The 20,597-nt window shown below is 37.8% G+C and overlaps 1 protein-coding gene across 2 annotated transcripts; it reads left to right on the top strand.

The window, feature by feature from the left end:
- Positions 1–20,151, top strand: GNRHR (gonadotropin releasing hormone receptor). Of its 2 annotated transcripts, none has more exons than XM_053595265.1 (3): positions 1–522; positions 16,942–17,033; positions 19,907–20,151. In XM_053595265.1, exons 1-3 carry the CDS (start codon positions 1–3, stop codon positions 20,040–20,042), a joined length of 750 nt encoding a protein of 249 aa, XP_053451240.1. In that variant the 3' UTR covers positions 20,043–20,151. The 2 variants fall into 2 exon arrangements, with proteins under 2 accessions (XP_053451240.1, XP_053451238.1); XM_053595263.1 differs by having other exon boundaries at positions 16,814–17,033.
- Positions 20,152–20,597: the final 446 nt, after the last annotated feature.

Below are 20,597 nucleotides of genomic sequence, written 5' to 3'. Positions count from 1 at the left end.
ATGGCAAACAGCGCGTCTCGCGAGCACAGTCAAAACCAATGCTCCGCAGCCAACAGCAGCGTCCTGCTGGCGCAGGGCGACCTCCCCACTCTGACCTTGTCTGGGAAGATCCGAGTCGCGGTGACTTTCTTCCTTTTTCTACTCTCCACGACCTTTAACGCTTCTTTCTTGCTGAAACTTCACAAGTGGACTCAGAAGAAAGAGAAAGGGAAAAAGCTCTCGAGGATGCAGGTGCTTTTGAAACATCTGACCTTAGCCAACCTGCTGGAGACGCTGGTGGTCATGCCGCTGGACGCAGCGTGGAATATCACCGTGCAGTGGCGCGCGGGGGAGGCGCTGTGCAAGGCACTCAGCTACCTGAAGCTCCTGTCCATGTACGCGCCGGCCTTCATGACAGTGGTCATCAGCCTGGACCGCTCCCTGGCGGTCACCAGGCCCCTGGTTGTGAAGAGCAACCGCAAGTTCGGACAGTCCATGACTGGCCTAGCCTGGATCCTCAGTGGTGTCCTTGCCGGACCACAGGTAGGCCAGTCCTCGCCAGCACACTGGGGCGCGGTGATCCCAGATTTCCTGTCTAGATGTGAGTTAGGTCTTATAGCAAGAGGTGGCGCGGAACCTTTAAGAGCTTGGGCTCAGAAACTGAAGTGGAGTTTAATTCTGACTCTGCTCCTTACCTTGGACAAACTTCTTAACCTCGCTGGGTTTTTAATTCCATCATTGATAAAATAGTTACTCCGCACTGCTTTTGTGATGACTTAAAGAATAATATATTAAAATGGCTAACATAATTTCTGGTGGGTAGTAAAGGCTCCCCCCAAAGTAGTTATTATCAAAATTGAGCTTATCCCCATCCTATTTTTCCATCTATTTTTCCTTTTGCTCTTTCCTGTTGTTGACATGGATCTGATAGTCAGTTGAGAGAATTTTTAGGGACTATGAAATTTACATAGGTAGAAAATACTTGTAACATTTCTCGTGGGAGATTTCTTGAGTGGAAACTTAATTCTGCCACTGCCGCTTAGGGAGAATTATTCCCTATTAGTATGTTGTTCTGCAGTTTGTAGCTAAGAGGAACTGAATAAAGAAGAGAAGTGGGCAATCGTGGACACTTGGGAATCTGAGTATTTCCTGGAAGTTAGCTTGAATTCTGCTGGAGGCATGTGCTGGGGAAGCCGCCTGACTGCAGGCCCAGGTCCTCTCCCACCAGGCAGATGCCTTCCCATGTTGCCTTCACCAGAGACCACACAGCAGCCTCACCTGCAGAGCCTGCTGTTTCAACAGTCTGAAGAAAAGCAGAACAAAGTCTTGCAATAAATAACAAAGATCCTTTAATAACAGATAAACAAATTGTCTCTGTTGGTATAAAGGTACCATATGATGAACCCACGGAACAAAGATGTGTCAAGAGGTAAATTTGAATTAATTAGGATCCTCCCAAAACTTTCCTTTACAAACTTCCATGTAGAGCTCAGTATACAGCCCAAGACTCCAGAAAGCAGAGAATTGATCGTTCTAACTATTTCCTCATTAAACTTTTTTTTAAATATTAGGTAAATTTCTTTTTTTTTTTTTTTTTTCGGCCAGGGCTGGGTTTGAACCCGCCACCTCCAGCATATGGGACTGGCGCCCTACTCCTTGAGCCACAGGCACCGCCAATATTAGGTAAATTTCATTAGGTGTATTTTATTACAGGAGGAATGGGAAAAACTAAAATGTTTTGATTTCCATGGAGAAAAATATAATTTCTCTCACAGTGAGTAAATATACAAGAGTAGATTAAATAAATATGTCATTTAAAATGAAGTTATTTAGGTGAGACTTATGCTCTTGAAATTTTTCATTTTGTTTTTGAAAATATGAATACTGCTCATTCGTTTTCTTAGAGAAGATAAACACAAGTTAGATTCTTAACACTGAGGCTGGTACTGATCAAGCAAAGGAAAATGTAATTCATTTGTAAAGACAAAACTTATGTAAATATACAACTAGATACTGAATTTTTTTAAACCTGTTACAAGGATAAGAAGATACTTGCTTGGGTTGAAATGGTGAAGGGAGATTTTAGGATAAGGTAGAATAAGCTGAGTTTTTAAGATTGAATGGTATTTGATGGAAAAAGTAAATCAAGTATCACATGTATTTTTCACTAATGGTTAAAAGTGTGACTAATTTTCATAAAAGACTAATTTGGCTAAAGTGAAAAATTGAGAGTTGTGAATAGCAAGAAATTGATTTGGTGGTCATCCCTTTCCTTCAACTTCATAACAAACTATTTGTCATAAAACATTGTGATTTTGTGTGTTTATCTGTCTTTGTCATTAGGATATATGCTTCTAAATGGTGGAGATTCTACTGTGTTCAAGAGAATCTGTTGTGTTCAATATTTACCATAGTACCTAATGAGGTACCTCGTGAAAACATAAATTTAAAATGTCTGAATATATGAACAAATGAGGAGCATAGTAGATCTTATTGTAGAAGACATTGACAGCCACGAAAAGTCCTGAAGCTAATGTGAGAGCTTTAGAGCCTTTGTGAGTTCTGTGCAGGGAGTAAACTGATCTTCTAAGCAAAAACACCTCAAGAAAATTTATGCATAGATAAATTTATTTATGTGAGACAGAGAATCTTTTCAGGTCATCTGTCAATGAGATGATTAAGTTGAAGGCTAGGGAAGTATCAGAGAGAATTGACAGTAAGAGGAATGTTTCAAACAAAAAACAAAGCTTGGCACTTTAAGGGAATTAATAATAGAACAAATGAAAATAAATCTCCAATATTTTTGGCCAAAGAGTTTAAATAATAAAACTGTTGAAATAGCCAGGGAGGTTAAGAAGAGGAATGTCTGTCTGCCCCTTTGCTTGTTTGAAGAAAGAGGAAAGGAAGGCTGGGAGAAGAGGTAAAACATTGCTTTAGGACACTCCTGTTGGCAATATATGTACAACTACCTGGAAAGTCTTTGGCAATTTGAGATACTGACAGAGATTAAAGTCCAAACAGAAATAAAAGTAAGTCTTTTAGTGACAATAACTGAAAATCAAATCCATAATTTCATTCTCCTTAATTATCCCAGAAGCTATAAACAAAATATTGACTTATTAATTAAATTGCTTTTATCTAAATATAACACAGCATTAATAGAAATATAATGCCAATTTTTATCTATCTTATTATAGCGAAAAGAAAATATGAAAGTAACTTTCAATTGTTAGAGCATTTCATAGTCTGACCTCAAATATATTACTTCTACTAGAGAGATTTATGAGCCATGGAAGATGATGGTACTATTTTATTTTGTAAAACAAATAACATTCTTATTTTCAACAACACTTTAAATTTATAAGGCAAGTTTCCTGAGAAACTTCACATAAGTGATTCTATTTGATATTTACATTAACTCTATGAGGTAAGTAGGAGGTGAGTTATAATCCCCATTTTACGTTAGGAGAACTAAGGTCTCTTTGAAAGCAATAGTGGTATCAAACTTTTGGGGCAGTAACCCACCTCCTACCTTAAGACGTTGTCTGTCTCTCTTTCTTTCACACATTTACCTGACACATTTACATTTACATTTCTGTTCCATTTCCTTTTTTCGTTTTTTTTTTTTTTTTTTGCAGTTTTTGGCCCTACTCCTTGAGCCACAGGCGCCGCCTCCATTTCCTTTTTTAATGTTGGCTACAAGTGACTGCTGCATAGATCCTGCAGTTTAAAAAGCACTGATTTTTAATAATTAGGAGTGGGTGTGGTGTCACACAACTGTGATGCCAGCATGGGAGGCCACAGAAGGAGGATACCTTGAGGACATGAGTTAAAGATCAGCTAGGGAAATATGGTGTGACCCTATCTCTACAAAAACAGAAAAAAAAAAAAAAAAAAGTAGCTGTGCATGGATGTGTGCCCCTGTGGTCTTACCTACTTAGGAGGCCAAGGCAGGAGGATCACTAGAGCCCAGGGGTTCAAAGCTACCGTGAAGTATAATGGTACCACTCTACTCCACCAAGACTCGGTCACTAAAACAATAAATAAATGAAAAATAAAAGAACTGGTTGGCATTTCCCGTGTCACTTGGCCCGTTGAACTTGTGTCTTTTTATTAAGTCCAGTTTTCCTTTTGTTATAGTTCTTTGCTATCTCTCTGAATAAAGGAAGTTGCACCCCTGAAACTAAGGTTATGTGTATCTGATGAGGAGGACACAAGACAGAGAGACCATTTTATCTCTTGACTGACACACGGTGAGTGTGTCTCACACTTCCTCACACTCTGTGTACCAGCCCATTGACACTGGTGCCTCCCATCAGAGTTAATTTACATTAAAAGGGCAAATTTAATTTTCATCCTTTGGTGTACATATTGATTTTCTACTACTTGGATAATTAATACTTCAGTTAAAAAAAAACTAACAAAAAGGTTGCCATAACTCAGACCTGGGAATCTGGGAATTTATGACATTTTGCTGGAACTCAGAATGACCAAATTTCAAACTGACCACCTATATTTTCTACTTTTCTGATTCTTAACCTCAGAAGCTAAGTTCTACAATGATTTGTGGATGTGTTTTCACATGTTTCACCATAGCATAGCATAGAAACTTTCAAACTTATTAGTAGTAATAGCATTTTAAAAAATCCTTTGTGGATACATAATAAATGAAATAAATATAAGTAGAGCTGCTCTTTTTAAAGTGGGGTTAAGGGAAGACGGGTCTCTCCAAAGGCTTCCCTGAGCCCAAGTTGCAGCCTCTTAGTGACAAAGCTGAATGCTGATGATGTATAGAGATGTCCTCAGTCTCGTACAAAGACAGACTTGAGTTCTGGTCTCAGCACCATGTTCTACCAGCTATGTGACTCTGAACAAATTGCTAAATTAAGTTTAAAGGGGTAATTGTAAAGAATAAATTCTACAATATATAAAATCATCTAGTATAAGACTTTACACTTTAATTTTAAACATTTAGTTAATGTTTAATTCCTTCTTCTCCTTCCTTGTTCCTCGCTTCCTGTCTTTTTTCCTTTTGAAGTCAGGAAAGAAAAATTCAGAAATATGAGTATGAAAATGATTAGTTCTTTAAGAAACAGCAAAAAGAAAAGCTTATATAAAGGTGGATTATCTCAAATTTTTCAAAATCATAGCATGCATTCTGAGTGATCAGTAAATTTGGCCAAACTACATCCAGATCACAAAACTATCCTAACTCTACATATGCCATAGCGTATAATTCAAGTCATAGAGGTATCAGCTCTAAAACTAGGTTGGGAAGGAAGGAAAAAAAGAAGAGCGGGAGGGAGAGAAGGGAAGGCAGAAAAGAAAAAGAAAGGAGGTGCTCTGGTTTGACTTTCTGGGTCATACCGTACGTATAAACTGAAGAGAAAACATTTTCTAAATAAGATGCACCTGTAGGTAATTGAAAATTACATGGGAGTCACCTAAGATCACAGGAATTTCAGAGTAGCATGTTGTTGCAGAAAGAGTTCATATCACTAGTTTTTCTGTGTTAATATGCAGGATTACTCATTGACAGCTTTTAAATTCTGTAGTTAGCCTAAGCCTGCAGGCAAGGAATGTGAGCCATTCCTAGTGTCTGGTTACAGCCCCGGCCACATGCACCAAGGTTGGCAGATTCAAACCCAACCTGGGCCAGCTAAGCAACAGTGACAATTGCAAAAAAAAAAAAAAAATAGCCGGGCACTGTGGCAGGTGCCTGTAGTTCCAGCCACTCCAGAGGCTGAGGCAAAAGAATCACTTAAGCCCAAGAGTTTGAGGTTGCTGTGACCTGTGATGCCACAGCACTCTACCGACAGCGACATAGTGAGACTCTGTCTCAAAAAAAAAAAAAATTAATAAATAAATAAATATATATATATATATATATATATATATATATAGTGGTCTGAAGACTTGCAGAGTGTCCTTAACAGGAGAGAACTTGAAAGTGCAGAGTGCTCTGCTGAACTGGGCAAGCAGTTCAAGTTCAGTAAATAATTTTGGGTATTATAAAATTTGTTTTTTTCATTGTGAAATAAGGATAATAATTGACATAATTTATAAAGTTGTTGGAAACATTACATGAAATGTTTAACAAGCATTCATCACAGTTCCTGGCAGTTATATCCTTAACTATTATTGATCATCATCATTATTGTTGTTATTTCTGCTCCTTGCACACTACTGTGTTCTTGCACATTGACATGTATAGTTTTATTTACAGAAAAAACAGCAGTTCTGGAGAGCAGTAGAGATATTGCCCCAAAGAACTGTTTTGCCCCTGTCTCTCCTTTTGTTATTTTTTGTTTTAACAGTAAAAGTGAATATCAGCAATGTTATTACTTCTCATCGTATATTAAACAGATATTTTTGTAGGTTACAACTTTACACAACGTCTTTCTATCTTAAAGTAGTTATATCTTCAAAGCATTCTTACTCTGGACTAAATTTATAGGTAGTCAACACTTCAACTGGGTGCACAGAGGGCCCTGGGTTCTTGACCAGTACCATGGAGTCCAGTTTCCCAACTTATCTATGATAGGAACCTTGGAAGTGAGTAAACAATATACAGATGTCGGCATGTAGGCTTATCCAGCCTTGTTAAGACCTGACCAGCAGTGCCCTGCATTAAATGGTGAACAGTGGCTGGTAACACTACTCTCCACTGATATAATATTGTCTATTTCCCTTTTTTCTATACAAGGCTGGAGAAGGAAAAGGGAGGAAAAACTTCTCTCAAAGAGAGGATAAATGGTTAAAAGACATCAGGAAAAATATCTGGTGTGCATTTATAAAAATATAAATGAAGATTTATTAGAAACAGACAACTCGAGGGCGGAGCAAGATGGCAGCCGAGTAACAGCTTCCTTGCATCTGGGCACCGTGAGTCTGGGGAGATAGGACTCCAGGCATCTCTGGCTGGTGGGAACTGCCTATCATCACTCCTATAAAGATACAGGGAGTCAGCAAGAGACTTCTGGACCCCAAGAGGAGGACTAAAACAGTGGAAAACCGGCAAGTGGTCGCGTGTGTTCAATCCGTCTAAACCCGCCCACAACTGTAAGTTCAGTAGCAGCGAGACTGCAAACCAGAAAGGCCTTACCTGTGAACTGTTTTGATGTCCTTGGACTTGGCACTGAGTTGAACTGCCTTGGGGAAGGCCTGAGCGGGAGTGCGGAGAACTTTGGCCGTTGTCTAGGGCCCCAGTCTGAGCCGCTGAGCCAGACGGAGCTAATAGTGTTTGGCAGTGGGTCACACGGATCCATTGTCAGTGATCTGCCCCAGCAAGCCCCGCCCTCAGGGTCACAGAGCTAGAAACGGTGGGAGCTGGTAACCCAGCAACCAAGTAGCCTAAGGGTGGGGTTTGAGCCGCCTTGCAGCCCTAACCCTAAGGGGCAGAGTGAGACCGGTTTTGGCACACTGGGTAAGTGGATAGCCACTTCAGCAGCGATTCCAGCGAGAAAGCTGGGAAAGCTTCTGCTCAGCAAGTTTACAAGTTCAAAGTGCCTTTTAAGTAGGCTGAAGAGAGATTTAGGGTGTCTACCTGCTGGGGTTTGAGAAATCAGCAGCCTCCAGTCGTATCAGAACTGTGACTAACATCTCATACCCCAGAAGACCACGTGTTGCCCAGACAATATTCAATAACATATACAAACTGCTTTGTTTTGGTTGTGTATTTTTTTCTTTTTTTTTTTTGTTTGGTTGTTTTTTTTGTTTGTTTATTTTGACGTTGCTGATGCTCTTTTGTTTTTTTAATTTCAATCTTTTCCACACAGATCCCTTTTTCTTTCTCAATTTTCCTAGTTTAATTATAATTTCCCATTGCTGCCTTTTTTAATAACTTCAACTTCATTTTTGCTAGTGTTTCTACCAATATAATTTGGTTTTTCACCCAATTTTATCCCCGTAAAGTTTTCTGTTTGCTTCTTTTGGTTTGATTTATAGCATTTTTGTCTTTCCTCTCTACTTGGTGGAGGTGGGGTACTGTGTCTGATCAGGTTAGCAAAGAGCTGCTGACCTCAAGGGAACCACCCAACTGGGCACCCCCAGAAGGTGGGGTTTTTTAAGGTTGTGTCAAAGTACCCTACTGTACACCTATATTGCCCTGTCTCCCTCTTTCTGTGCCTCTCTTCTTTTTGTCAATATTCCTTGTACCCACCCCCTCTCCTTTCTCTATCTTTCTTTTTTTCTTATCACTCGGTCCTCCTTTCTTTCATCCCCTTTTTTTGCTCTTCATCCTTCTCACCCTTCTGGTCCTGTAACTCTTAGTCCACAGGCACAAGAACTTAAAGAGCAAGAGGAAGTGAAAAGAAAATTAGGGCAAGGAAACAGATAAAAGAAATTACTCATGAGGAAGAATCAGCAGAAAACTCCAGGCAACATGAAGAACCAGTCTAGAACAACCCCACCAAGGGACCATGAGGTAGCTACTGCAGATGATTCCACCAGTATAGAAATGTTAGGAATGACAGAAAGGGAATTTAGAATACACATGTTGAAAACAATGAAAGAAATGATGGAAACAATGAAGGAAATTGCTAATAAAGTGGAAAATAACCAAAAGGAAATCCAAAAACAGAATCAAACAAGAGATGAACGATATGAACAATATAAAAAGGATATAGCAGACCTGAAGGAACTAAAACAGTCAATTAGGGAACTTAAAGATACAATGGAAAGTATCAGCAACACCTTAGACCATGCAGAAGAAAGAATTTCAGAGGTAGAAGACAAAGTTCTTGAGATAACTCAGGCAGAAAAGAAGAGAGAGAAAGCAGAACGTTCACTGTCAGAATTATGGGACTTTATGAAGCGTTCCAACATACGAGTTATAGGAATTCCAGAAGGGGAAGAAGAATGCCCCAGAGGAATGGAAGCCATACTAGAGAATATTATAAAAGAAAATTTCCCAAACATCACCAAAGAGTCTGACACACTGCTTTCAGAGGGATATCGGACCCCGGGTCGCCTCAACTCTAACCGAGCTTCTCCAAGACACATTGTGATGAACCTGTCCAAAGTCAAGACAAAAGAAAAGATTCTGCAAGCTGCCAGGAGTAAGCGCCAGTTGACCTACAGGGGCAAATCCATCAGAGTGACCGCAGACTTCTCTAATGAAACTTTCCAAGCAAGAAGACAATGGTCATCTACCTTTAATCTACTTAAACAGAACAATTTTCAGCCCAGAATTCTGTACCCTGCTAAGCTAAGCTTCAAAATTGACGGAGAAATCAAATCATTTACGGATATACAAACATTGAGGAAATTCGCCACAACAAGACCAGCTCTACAGGAAATACTTCAACCTGTTCTGCACACTGACCACCACAATGGATCAGCAGCAAAGTAAGAACTCAGAAATCAAAGGACAGAACCTAACCTCCACACTGATGCAAAAGATAAAACCAAGCAATGGACTCTCACCAAATAAGACGAATAGATTACTACCACACTTATCAATTATCTCAATAAATGTTAATGGCTTGAATTCCCCACTGAAGAGACATAGATTGGCTGACTGGATTAAAAAACACAAGCCATCCATTTGCTGTCTACAAGAAACACACCTGGCTTCAAAAGACAAATTAAAGCTCCGAGTCAAGGGTTGGAAGACAATTTTTCTTCTGAATTCCAGGCAAATGGAATTCAGAAGAAAAGAGGAGTTGCAATCGTATTTTCAGATACATGTGGATTTAAAGCAACTAAAGTCAAAAAAGACAAAGATGGTCACTTTATATTGGTCAAGGGAAAAATACAACAAGAAGACATTTCAATTCTAAATATTTATGCACCCAATTTAAATGCTCCCAGATTCTTGAAGCAGACCTTACTCAGTCTGAGCAATATGATATCTGATAATACCATCATAACACGGGACTTTAACACACCTCTTACAGAGCTGGACAGATCCTCTAAACAGAAATTAAACAAAGATGTAAGAGATTTAAATGAGACCCTAGAACAACTATGCTTGATAGACGCATATAGAACACTCCACCCCAAAGATAAAGAATATACATTCTTCTCATCACCCCATGGAACATTCTCCAAAATTGATCATATCCTGGGACACAAAACAAATATCAACAGAATCAAAAGAATTGAAATTTTACCTTGTATCTTTTCAGACCATAAGGCACTAAAGGTAGAACTCAACTCTAACAAAAATGCTCAAGCCCACCCAAAGGCATGGAAATTAAACAATCTTCTGTTGAATAACAGATGGGTGAAGGAAGAAATAAAACAGGAAATCATTAACTTCCTTGAGCATAACAACAATGAAGACACAAGCTACCAAAACCTGTGGGATACTGCAAAAGCAGTTTTGAGAGGAAAATTCATCGCTTTAGATGCCTACATTCGAAAAAGAGAAAGAGAGCACATCAACAATCTCACAAGAGATCTTATGGAATTGGAAAAAGAAGAACAATCTAAGCCTAAACTCAGTAGAAGAAAAGAAATATCCAAAATCAAATCAGAGATCAATGAAATTGAAAACAAAAGAATCATTCAGAAAATTAATGAAACAAGGAGTTGCTTTTTGAAAAAATAAATAAAATAGATAAACCATTGGCCAGACTAACTAGAAATAGAAAAGTAAAATCTCTAATAACCTCAATCAGAAACGATAAAGGGGAAATAACAACTGATCCCACAGAGATACAAGAGATCATCTCTGAATACTACCAGAAACTCTATTCCCAGAAATTTCACAATGTGAAGGAAATGGATCAATATTTGGAATCACACCCTCTCCCTAGACTTAGCCAGGATGAAATAGACCTCCTGAACAGACCAATTTCAAGCACTGAGATCAAAGAAACAATAAAAAAGCTTCCAACTAAAAAATGCCCTGGTCCAGATGGCTTCACTCCAGAATTCTATCAAACCTTCAAGGAAGAGCTTATTCCTGTACTGCAGAAATTATTCCAAAAAACTGAGGAAGAAGGAATCTTCCCCAACACATTCTATGAAGCAAACATCACCCTGATACCCAAACCAGGAAAAGGCCCAAACAAAAAGGAGAATTTCAGACCAATCTCACTCATGAATATAGATGGAAAAATTCTCAACAAAATCCTAGCCAATAGATTACAGCTTATCATCAAAAAAGTCATTCATCATGATCAAGTAGGCTTCATCCCAGGGATGCAAGGCTGGTTTAACATACGCAAGTCCATAAACGTTATCCACCATATTAACAGAGGCAAAAATAAAGATCACATGATCCTCTCAATAGATGCAGAAAAAGCATTTGATAAAATCCAGCATCCTTTTCTAATTAGAACACTGAAGAGTATAGGCATAGGTGGCACATTTCTAAAACTGATTGAAGCTATCTATGACAAACCCACAGCCAATATTTTACTGAATGGAGTAAAACTGAAAGCTTTTCCTCTTAGAACTGGAACCAGACAAGGTTGTCCTCTGTCACCTTTACTATTCAACATAGTGCTGGAAGTTGTAGCCAATACAATTAGGCAAGACAAGGAAATAAAGGGAATCCAAATGGGAACAGAGGAGTTCAAACTCTCCCTCTTTGCTGATGACATGATCTTATACTTAAGAGAACCCCAAAGACTCAACCACAAGACTCCTAGAAGTCATCAAAAATTACAGTAATGTTTCAGGATATAAAATCAATGTCCACAAGTCAGTAGCCTTTGTATACACCAATAACAGTCAAGATGAGAAGCTAATTAAGGACACAACTCCCTTCACCATAGTTTCAAAGAAAATGAAATACCTAGGAATATACCTAACGAAGGAGGTGAAGGACCTCTATAAAGAAAACTATGAAATCCTCACAAAGGAAATAGCAGAGGATATTAACAAATGGAAGAACATACCATGCTCATGGATGGGAAGAATCAACATTGTTAAAATGTCTATACTTCCCAAAGCTATCTATCTATTCAATGCCATTCCTATCAAAGTACCTACATCGTACTTTCAAGATTTGGAAAAAATGATTCTGCGTTTTGTATGGAACCGGAAAAAACCCCGTATAGCTAAGGCAGTTCTTAGTAACAAAAATAAAGCTGGGGGCATCAGCATACCAGATTTTAGTCTGTACTGCAAAGCCATAGTGCTCAAGTCAGCATGGTACTGGCACAAAAACAGAGACATAGACACTTGGAATCGAATTGAAAACCAAGAAATGAAACTAACATCTTACAACCACCTAATCTTTGATAAACCAAACAAGAACTTACCTTGGGGGAAAGACTCCCTATTCAATAAATGGTGTTGGGAGAACTGGATGTCTACATGTAAAAGACTGAAACTGGACCCACACTTTTCCCCACTCACAAAAATTGATTCAAGATGGATAAAGGACTTAAACTTAAGGCATGAAACAATAAAAATCCTCAAAGAAAGCATAGGAAAAACACTGGAAGATATTGGCCTGGGGGAAGACTTCATGAAGAAGACTGCCATGGCAATTGCAACAACAACAAAAATAAACAAATGGGACTTCATTAAACTGAAAAGCTTCTGTACAGCTAAGGACACAATAACCAAAGCAAAGAGACAACCTACACAATGGGAAAGGATATTTGCATATTTTCAATCAGACAAAAGCTTGATAACCAGGATCTATAGAGAACTCAAATTAATCCACATGAAAAAAGCCAACAATGCCTTATATCAATGGGCAAGAGACATGAATAGAACTTTCTCTAAAGATGACAGACGAATGGCTAACAAACACATGAAAAAATGTTCATCATCTCTATATATTAGAGAAATGCAAATCAAAACAACCCTGAGATATCATCTAACCCCAGTGAGAACGGCCCACATCACAAAATCTCAAAACTGCAGATGCTGGCGTGGATGTGGAGAGAAGGGAACACTTTTACACTGCTGGTGGGACTGCAAACTAGTACAACCTTTCTGGAAGGAAGTATGGAGAAACCTCAAAGCACTCAACCTAGACCTCCCATTCGATCCTGCAATCCCATTACTGGGCATCTACCCAGAAGGAAAAAAATCCTTTTATCATAAGGACACTTGTACTAGACTGTTTATTGCAGCTCAATTTACCATTGCCAAAATGTGGAAACAGCCTAAATGCCCACCAACCCAGGAATGGATTAACAAGCTGTGGTATATGTATACCATGGAATACTATTCAGCTATTAAAAAAAATGGAGACTTTACATCCTTCGTATTAACCTGGATGGACGTGGAAGACATTATTCTTAGTAAAGCATCACAAAAATGGAGAAGCATGAATCCTATGTACTCAATCTTGATATGAGGACAATTAATGACAATTAAGTTTATGGGGGGGGGAGAAGAAAGAGGGATGGAGGGAGGAGGGTGGGGCCTTAGTGTGTGTCACACTTTATGGGGGCAAGACATGATTGCAAGAGGGACTTTACCTAACAGTTGCAATCAGTGTAACTGGCTAATTGTACCCTCAATGAATCCCCAACAATAAAAAAAAAAAAAATATATATATATATATATAAATGAATATATATGGATACATGTAGAGGTTGTATACATCCTCAATTTTTTATAATGATAATGGATAATATTTATACAGTGCTGTGTGCTGGGCACTATTCCAGGAGCTTTTGTGTGTATTAAAGTGTTTAATTGTCATAACTGCCCTACAGGTAGATACTATTATTACCTTTATTTATAGATGAGGAAACTGAAGCACACCATCTGAAGATAATTACCTCTGAAAAACATTAGGTAATGGTATAATTAGTGTGGGGTAAGAAGAGGGTTAGAGACTTTATTCTAGAAGGAATTGTATCTGCAATTGACTGTGAGGAAGGAAAACAGAACTTCTTGTTTATGGCAAAGTAAAGCAAACACTGATGAGAACTGGGACCAAGGACAAGAGAAGTTAAACATACAGAAATATAATCCAAGGACAAAGGAACCATGGACAGTAAAGAAGATCTCTATATTAATCATGAAAATGAACATCCTTTGGAAGTGGAATAGGCCTTTGAAAAGAAAAAAAATACTATACAGTGTTTTCTTGCTCTGACTGTGAAGTATAAAAAATATATTTATATTTATTCTATTTATAATAAAATTAAAATTTCTAATTCAATTAAAACTTTAAAAAATCAACATAACCTCTCATTTGCTTAAAATAAATCTTGTGATATTTTTGTTTGAATTTACTTGCTATCGGTTTTAAAATATTCAGCTTTTCTTATTTCATTTTAATAATGTTTCCCAGTAAAATAAAATTTCTCAGTGGACAAGATTGGAGATGACTAGGTAAGAAATGTCCTTGATTAATGGGGAAAGAATTAATAAATTCTTTAGAGTCCATTAGAGTTCATTTTTGAAAACTACTTCCAATATTTTCTTAATATTTGATTCAATTTATGTTTTAAAAATTGCAGAATAAAGGCTTTTCAAAACATAACCTCACACTCAGGAAGGTTACAAAAATGACACAAAGATTTCTTAGATACCTTTCACTCAGATTTTCCCAAATAGAGGGCCCAAAAGTCACCATAATAAAAAAATTGTACCAACAGATATTTTGGAATGTGCCCACCATGAGTGGGAGAGAAGACTTCATGTGTACAAAGAGGAGACCAACATGTAGATATTGTAACAATGTGTACAAAGAGGAGACCAACATGTAGATATTGTAACAAAATATTGTTAGATTACTGTAAAGAACATTTTGTAAATAAAGGACATTAGCTACATTGTCCCATTTTCACTCTGTATGGAGACTTTTGTGGAACCCCGTATCACAGCAGGCAAAAATGGATGAGGGTGAAGTCTATGTTCAAGGATGTTGGTGAGCAACTATACTAACGTTTTACATTTACTTGTTTATTTTCTCCTATCTTGTATGCATTGTCTTAATCGTTTAAAAGTGAGTTGTAGATATGATATCTCCCTATCTCTTAATAATTCAAAGTGTTTAAGACTTCTCACACATTAGCCACAGTGTAAGCATAAAAATTAAAACATCAGTCTTGGTACGATACTATTATTTAAGGTATATACCCTATGCAGATCTCACTAGTTATCTCAATTTAATTTTTGCCCTGTAATTGAAGGACAATGCAGTGTCACGTGGTGGATTTTTTTTGCACTCCTCTTTAGTCTCCTTTAAGCTGGAACCATTCCTCAGCCTTTTTTTTGTTTGTTTTATGTTGTTGACATTTTTGAAGAGTACAGGCTAGTCATTTTGTAGGATGCCATCAGCTTAGGTTTACTGGGTGTTTTCTCCGGTTAGATTTTGGTTATGCACTTTAAGCAGAAATACCAAAGTAGTGATGCTGAGTCCTCTCTGCATTATGTAATAAGGCAGATGCTATTAATTGGTCCTGTAGTTAGCAATGTTAACTATTTGGATATTTCTCTATTATAAAGTTATTATTTTACTCTTTTTTTTTTTTTTTCTGAGACAGAGTTTCACTTTGTCACCCTTGGTAGAGTGCGGTGGCATCATAGCTCACAGCAACCTCCAACCCTTGGATCAAGCAATTCTCTTGCCTCAGCTTGCCCAGTAGCTTGGACAACAGGCACTCCCCACAACACCTTAGACGTTTTAGAGACAAGGTTTCACTCTTGCTCTGGCTGGTCTTGAACCTGTTAGCTCAGGGCAATCCACCTGCCTCAGCCTCCCAGAGTGCTAGGACTACAGGTGTGAGCCACCCTACCCAGCCCTATTTTACTTTTATAATAAGTATCCTGAGGCTGATATTGTGAAATTTTGTAAATATTCTGTTCTTCTAGAATTTTCACAAAATATTTTTACCATATATTGATGATTCTTGCCTGAATCACTTATTGTTATGGTGATTATGAGATGTTAATCACTGATTCCATTTTCCTTTCACATTTATTAGTTGGCAGTCTACAGTAAGGAAGAGCTTTTTTCTCTCCTCATTTACTTGTTTTGTAATTTACATCAGTAGGCTTGTGGATCCTTACTTTAGTCAGTAGCTTATCATTCTTTTTGATCAGTTCCTTTTTTGTATTTTGACTGACCCAGATTTACCAGTGGGAGCTCTTCCCAGCTGATTCTTTGATCTTTTTTATGTGCTCCACAATTCCTTGAGCACAGCCTGACTTTTTGGCACAAAAAGAGTTTAAGCAGATAGTGTATTTTGCTCCCTAGCCTTGGCATCACCCACTTCTACAGTGACCCCTGATTCTTTTTAGTAGAAAATGGTGTTGAGAAACCCAGATCTAGGGCACGGTGCTAGGTGAGCTCATGGCCAGTGAGCTGGTGTTGTGCGCAGTCTCTCTTTACAGGCAGAGCTCGAAAATACATGTGCACACACATACACAAGCATAGTAGAGCCCCTGTAAGTGACCACCCAGGATACTGTAACAAACCGGTCAACACAGGAGGTGGTCACCCTATGGAACAAGGCCTACTGTGCTGACACATACATATGGTGCATGGCCAGTCTATGACAATTAGGTCAACTTAATGAGGTGGTCAGTGTAGGGAGGAGGGCAGCTATAGAGGTTCTGCTGCACACACACACCATATAGTATACACACACAAACACACTATAGTGTACATACACAGTATAGTGTACACACACAGTATACTGTACACACACAAAGTATAGTATACACACAGTATAGTGTACATACACACAGTATGGTATACACACACACACAGTTGTCAATGTACACTAAACATATTTTAGTAAACATCCACTTATAATTTGTCATAGAAATGGCAAATGGGAAGGAACTTAGAAATTGTTTTTGGCAACAACATGTTTAGAAGGCTAGCAAAATACCAGAGAGAAAAATTTCAAATAGTGTTTGGATAAAAGTAACATAACTTTTTTGTTTTTTCATACAGTTATACGTCTTTAGGATGATCCATCTAGCAGACAGCTCTGGCCAGACAGAAGTTTTCTCTCAATGTGTAACACATGGCAGTTTCCCACAATGGTGGCATCAAGCCTTTTATAACTTTTTCACCTTCAGCTTCCTCTTCATCATCCCTCTTCTCATTATGTTGATCTGCAATGCAAAAATCATCCTCGCCCTGACACAAGTCCTTCATCAGGATCCCCACAGTATGTATTCTTCAGAGTGGTAACTGTGGGCTATTTTAACCAGTGTACTCTCAACAGAGTGGCAATTACTATATGCCAGTTACTGTACTAAAAAGTTTACATACATTAGCTCATTTAATATTCACAATCACCACATGAAGTAAAAAAATACTTTATACTTACATCACCTTTCATCTAGAGTTGAGGTAATTTATTAGCTCCTAATAATGGGGAGATACATTTGCACCATGGAACTAAGACAGAAAGGACAATTACTCCAATAAAACCCAAGACAAGCTTTGGCAAATTGCTCCTGCTGGGTCAACCACCGAAATAGCAAACAAATGATATTGAGAATACAGCAAAGTACAACCTGTTAAGTGCTGCCCATTAAACTTGTTAAAGATAAGCTGTTTTGTTTCACATTCAAATATCCTATGCCTGTACAGCATAATAATAGGCACATTTGTGTGTGTATTGTGTGAAATTGTTGAATAGAATATAATTGATCATTTCATCCAATACCTTGCAGATACGAATGTCGCTTTTTTGCTTCAGTAACCTGTTGCATACCCCCCAAATTAAAACTTACAAATTTATAAAGCAAGCATGGTTATGTTGGCTTGCCATTCAAAAGTCATGTTGTTAGTAACACAGTACACAAGTTACATGTGGTGTAACTTCACAGGGCTCTTGTGTTAATTATCAAGGTGTGAACACTCTCAGGAAATGCTATCAAAAGGAAGTGTTCCTTATGAAGCTCTACAATAGGAAACTAGGCAGTTTCTACCTGCCAACACAAAATGGTATTTGGTATTTCCCGAAAAATAGGCAGCAAAAACCATTTGCCTTCCAAATCTCCTCCCAAAGAGATTTTGTTCTATTTGAGATATGTAAGAAGGAAGGGCCCTAAGAGAAGAAGATGAATTTCAAACAGGTGTTAACCTGAAAAAATATAAGCAGTGCAAAAGCACAAAAACAATGAGTAGAGGCGATGAGTAGTATTTAAATATTATTAACACATTTATTTACTTAATTTTGTAGTCAATTAATATGTACTGAATATACAATATTGCTGGAAACTGCCAGATTGAGGTTCTGTGATGAACACGAAAAGCTGAGCAGCTGTCCTGCTTTCATGGAGTCTGCAGTTCAGCAGAAAATTTAGAGAGTAAACAGTAAACTAAGAATCAAGTATGATGACATTTCAAAAGAGGGAAAAGCATAGCATGTGGTGGGTCTCTATATTTTTTCATAGCCACTGTGCTGAGCCAAGATGCTTTTTTAAAAATGTGTTCACGCTGATTGCCTTATTACTTATATGTCACTAAAGTTTACAAATATTGAAGAGTAAATGAAATAGCATGTGAAAAGAGCAAGGCCTGTTGCAAGGTACATAGCAAATAGTAATTAGCTTTGTCTGACCAAAAATTCATAACCAAACTGCAGTTGATAAATTATTTATATTAACATTTCTTGTTAAAAATTAATTTTATAATGAAAATATGGGACATGTAAATGTTTTCCTCCATAGTTTCATTCTTTGGTGAGCAATGAATAAGAAATTGGCAAATGACTATTTCTGAATAGCATTATCTGTTTCCCTCAAAAAATGTATGTGAAGAGTATTTCTAATTTCAAAATGGCAGTTCTGGATTATGAAATACAAGAACAGATTTTGAGCACTTTAAAATTGCAGTTTTTTGTCTTTAAGAACAAAGTCCTAAACATCATAAAGGCAACTTGTTAAAGCCAGCAATTCCATTAATTTTCTTTCTTTCTTTCTTTTTTTTTTTTTTTTGAGACAGAGTCTCACTATGTCACCCTCAGTAGAGTGCTGACGCATCACAGTTCATAGCAACTTCAAACTCTTGGGCTTAAGAGATTTTCTTGCCTCAGCCTCCCAGGTAGCTGGAACTACAGGCACCCGCCATGCCCGGCTATTGTTTGTTGAGGTTGTCATCATTGTTGTTTAGCTGAACCAGGCCAGGTTGGAACCCGCCACCCTCAGTGTATGTGGCTGGCGCTGTAACCACTGTGCTATGGGTGCCAAGCCAATTCCATTAATTTTCAATAAATTTCTTCACAAGAAGCGTAACCTAGAACTATAAAGGATGTATTAACATAGAAAGTGAAACTGCTTCAGACATTATAGAAAGGCAGAGTAGAGGTGGACAGTTCAGGGCAGCATACTTCCATCCATGCACAATCCCTATCATCCTGAATGATAGAGACATTCAAGGAATATGACTCTATTTTGAAGTCAGAATTCAACTCGGCTTGATCCCAGCCTACTCTCTTAAATTTATATTTGAAGAGTTTGAATATCCCCTATTCAAATCCAGATTAGTGTGGTAGAAACTTAATATTAACAGCACTATAATCTTCAAACTTTCCTATTCATTATTTCATATACTGGAAAACTTGGTATAAAAAATGCTTTGCAAACAAATTATCATTATTAAAAATATTGACAATTTTCTCCTATAGTATTCTTCAAGTTGAATTAGTGATGCTCTCTTCCTTTTTGTTCATTTTGGTTTTGTGAGAAAACTGGTCATTATTTATTTATTTTATTTATTTATTTATTTTTTTTGAGACAGAATCTCACTTGGTCACCCTCAGTAGAGTGCTGTAGTGTCACAGCTCACAGCAACCTCAAACTCTTGGGCTTAAGCAATTCTCTTGCCTCAGCCTCTGAAGTAGCTGGGATTATAGGCACCTGCCACAATGCCCAGCTAGTTTTACCAATAAGGTTTCGCTCTTGCTCAGGTTGGTCTTAAACCTGTGAGCTCAGGCAATCCACCCACCTTGGCTTCCCAGAATGGTAGGATTACAGGCGTGAGGCACCGAAAATTGGTCTTTAAACACCTACTCTTTTTTCTATCTAACAGAACTACAGTTGAATCAATCCAAGAACAACATACCCAGAGCACGGCTGAGGACCCTGAAGATGACGGTTGCATTTGCCACCTCATTTGCTGTCTGCTGGACTCCCTATTATGCCCTAGGAATTTGGTATTGGTTTGATCCTGAAATGTTAAATAGGGTGCCAGATCCAGTAAATCACTTTTTCTTTCTGTTTGCTTTTTTAAACCCATGCTTTGATCCACTTATATATGGATATTTCTCTCTGTGATAGGCTACCTAAGAAGTCCCACAAAGACGAGGATGGAAAGAATTTCTCCATTTGAGAAGGGTAAACACAAAGGTTGCAGCTATTTATGTACAAACAAAGCAGAGTTTAAGCAGCTTAAGTTACAATTCTTATTCTTTTGAAAACCACATTGTTAGAACCTCAGTTACAGGGGGAACTGATGTTCCTCTTTCTGGAAAAATGCTGAAATATTTTCTCCTAATCATAAGCTTCTGAATTAATCTCTGCCCTTTCAGACCACATATAGCACATTATATGAGTTTCTTATCACTTTCTCCTTGTTTAAATGTGTGTAAATATTTAAAATAGTCACAGCCTATGGCAAAGATGCCAAAAAGTAAAGCTGAAAAACCACAACAGTCTTCATTTCAATATGCTGTGAAATTTTTCTCCAAAGAGTTTTAATGGTAATTACATCCTTATGATAT

Source organism: Nycticebus coucang, chromosome 1 (genome assembly GCF_027406575.1).
Source record: "Nycticebus coucang isolate mNycCou1 chromosome 1, mNycCou1.pri, whole genome shotgun sequence".
NCBI lineage: Eukaryota > Metazoa > Chordata > Mammalia > Primates > Lorisidae > Nycticebus > Nycticebus coucang.
This window is presented reverse-complemented; position numbering and strand designations above follow the sequence as displayed.

Coding starts and splice junctions, on each gene's coding strand:
- GNRHR (XM_053595263.1), top strand. CDS start 1: ATGGCAAACAGCGCGTCTCGCGAGCACAGTCAAAACCAATGCTCCGCA. Junction 523..16,813: donor GTGTCCTTGCCGGACCACAG/GTAGGCCAGTCC, acceptor TTTTTCATACAG/TTATACGTCTTTAGGATGAT. Junction 17,034..19,906: donor CCTTCATCAGGATCCCCACA/GTATGTATTCTT, acceptor TCTATCTAACAG/AACTACAGTTGAATCAATCC.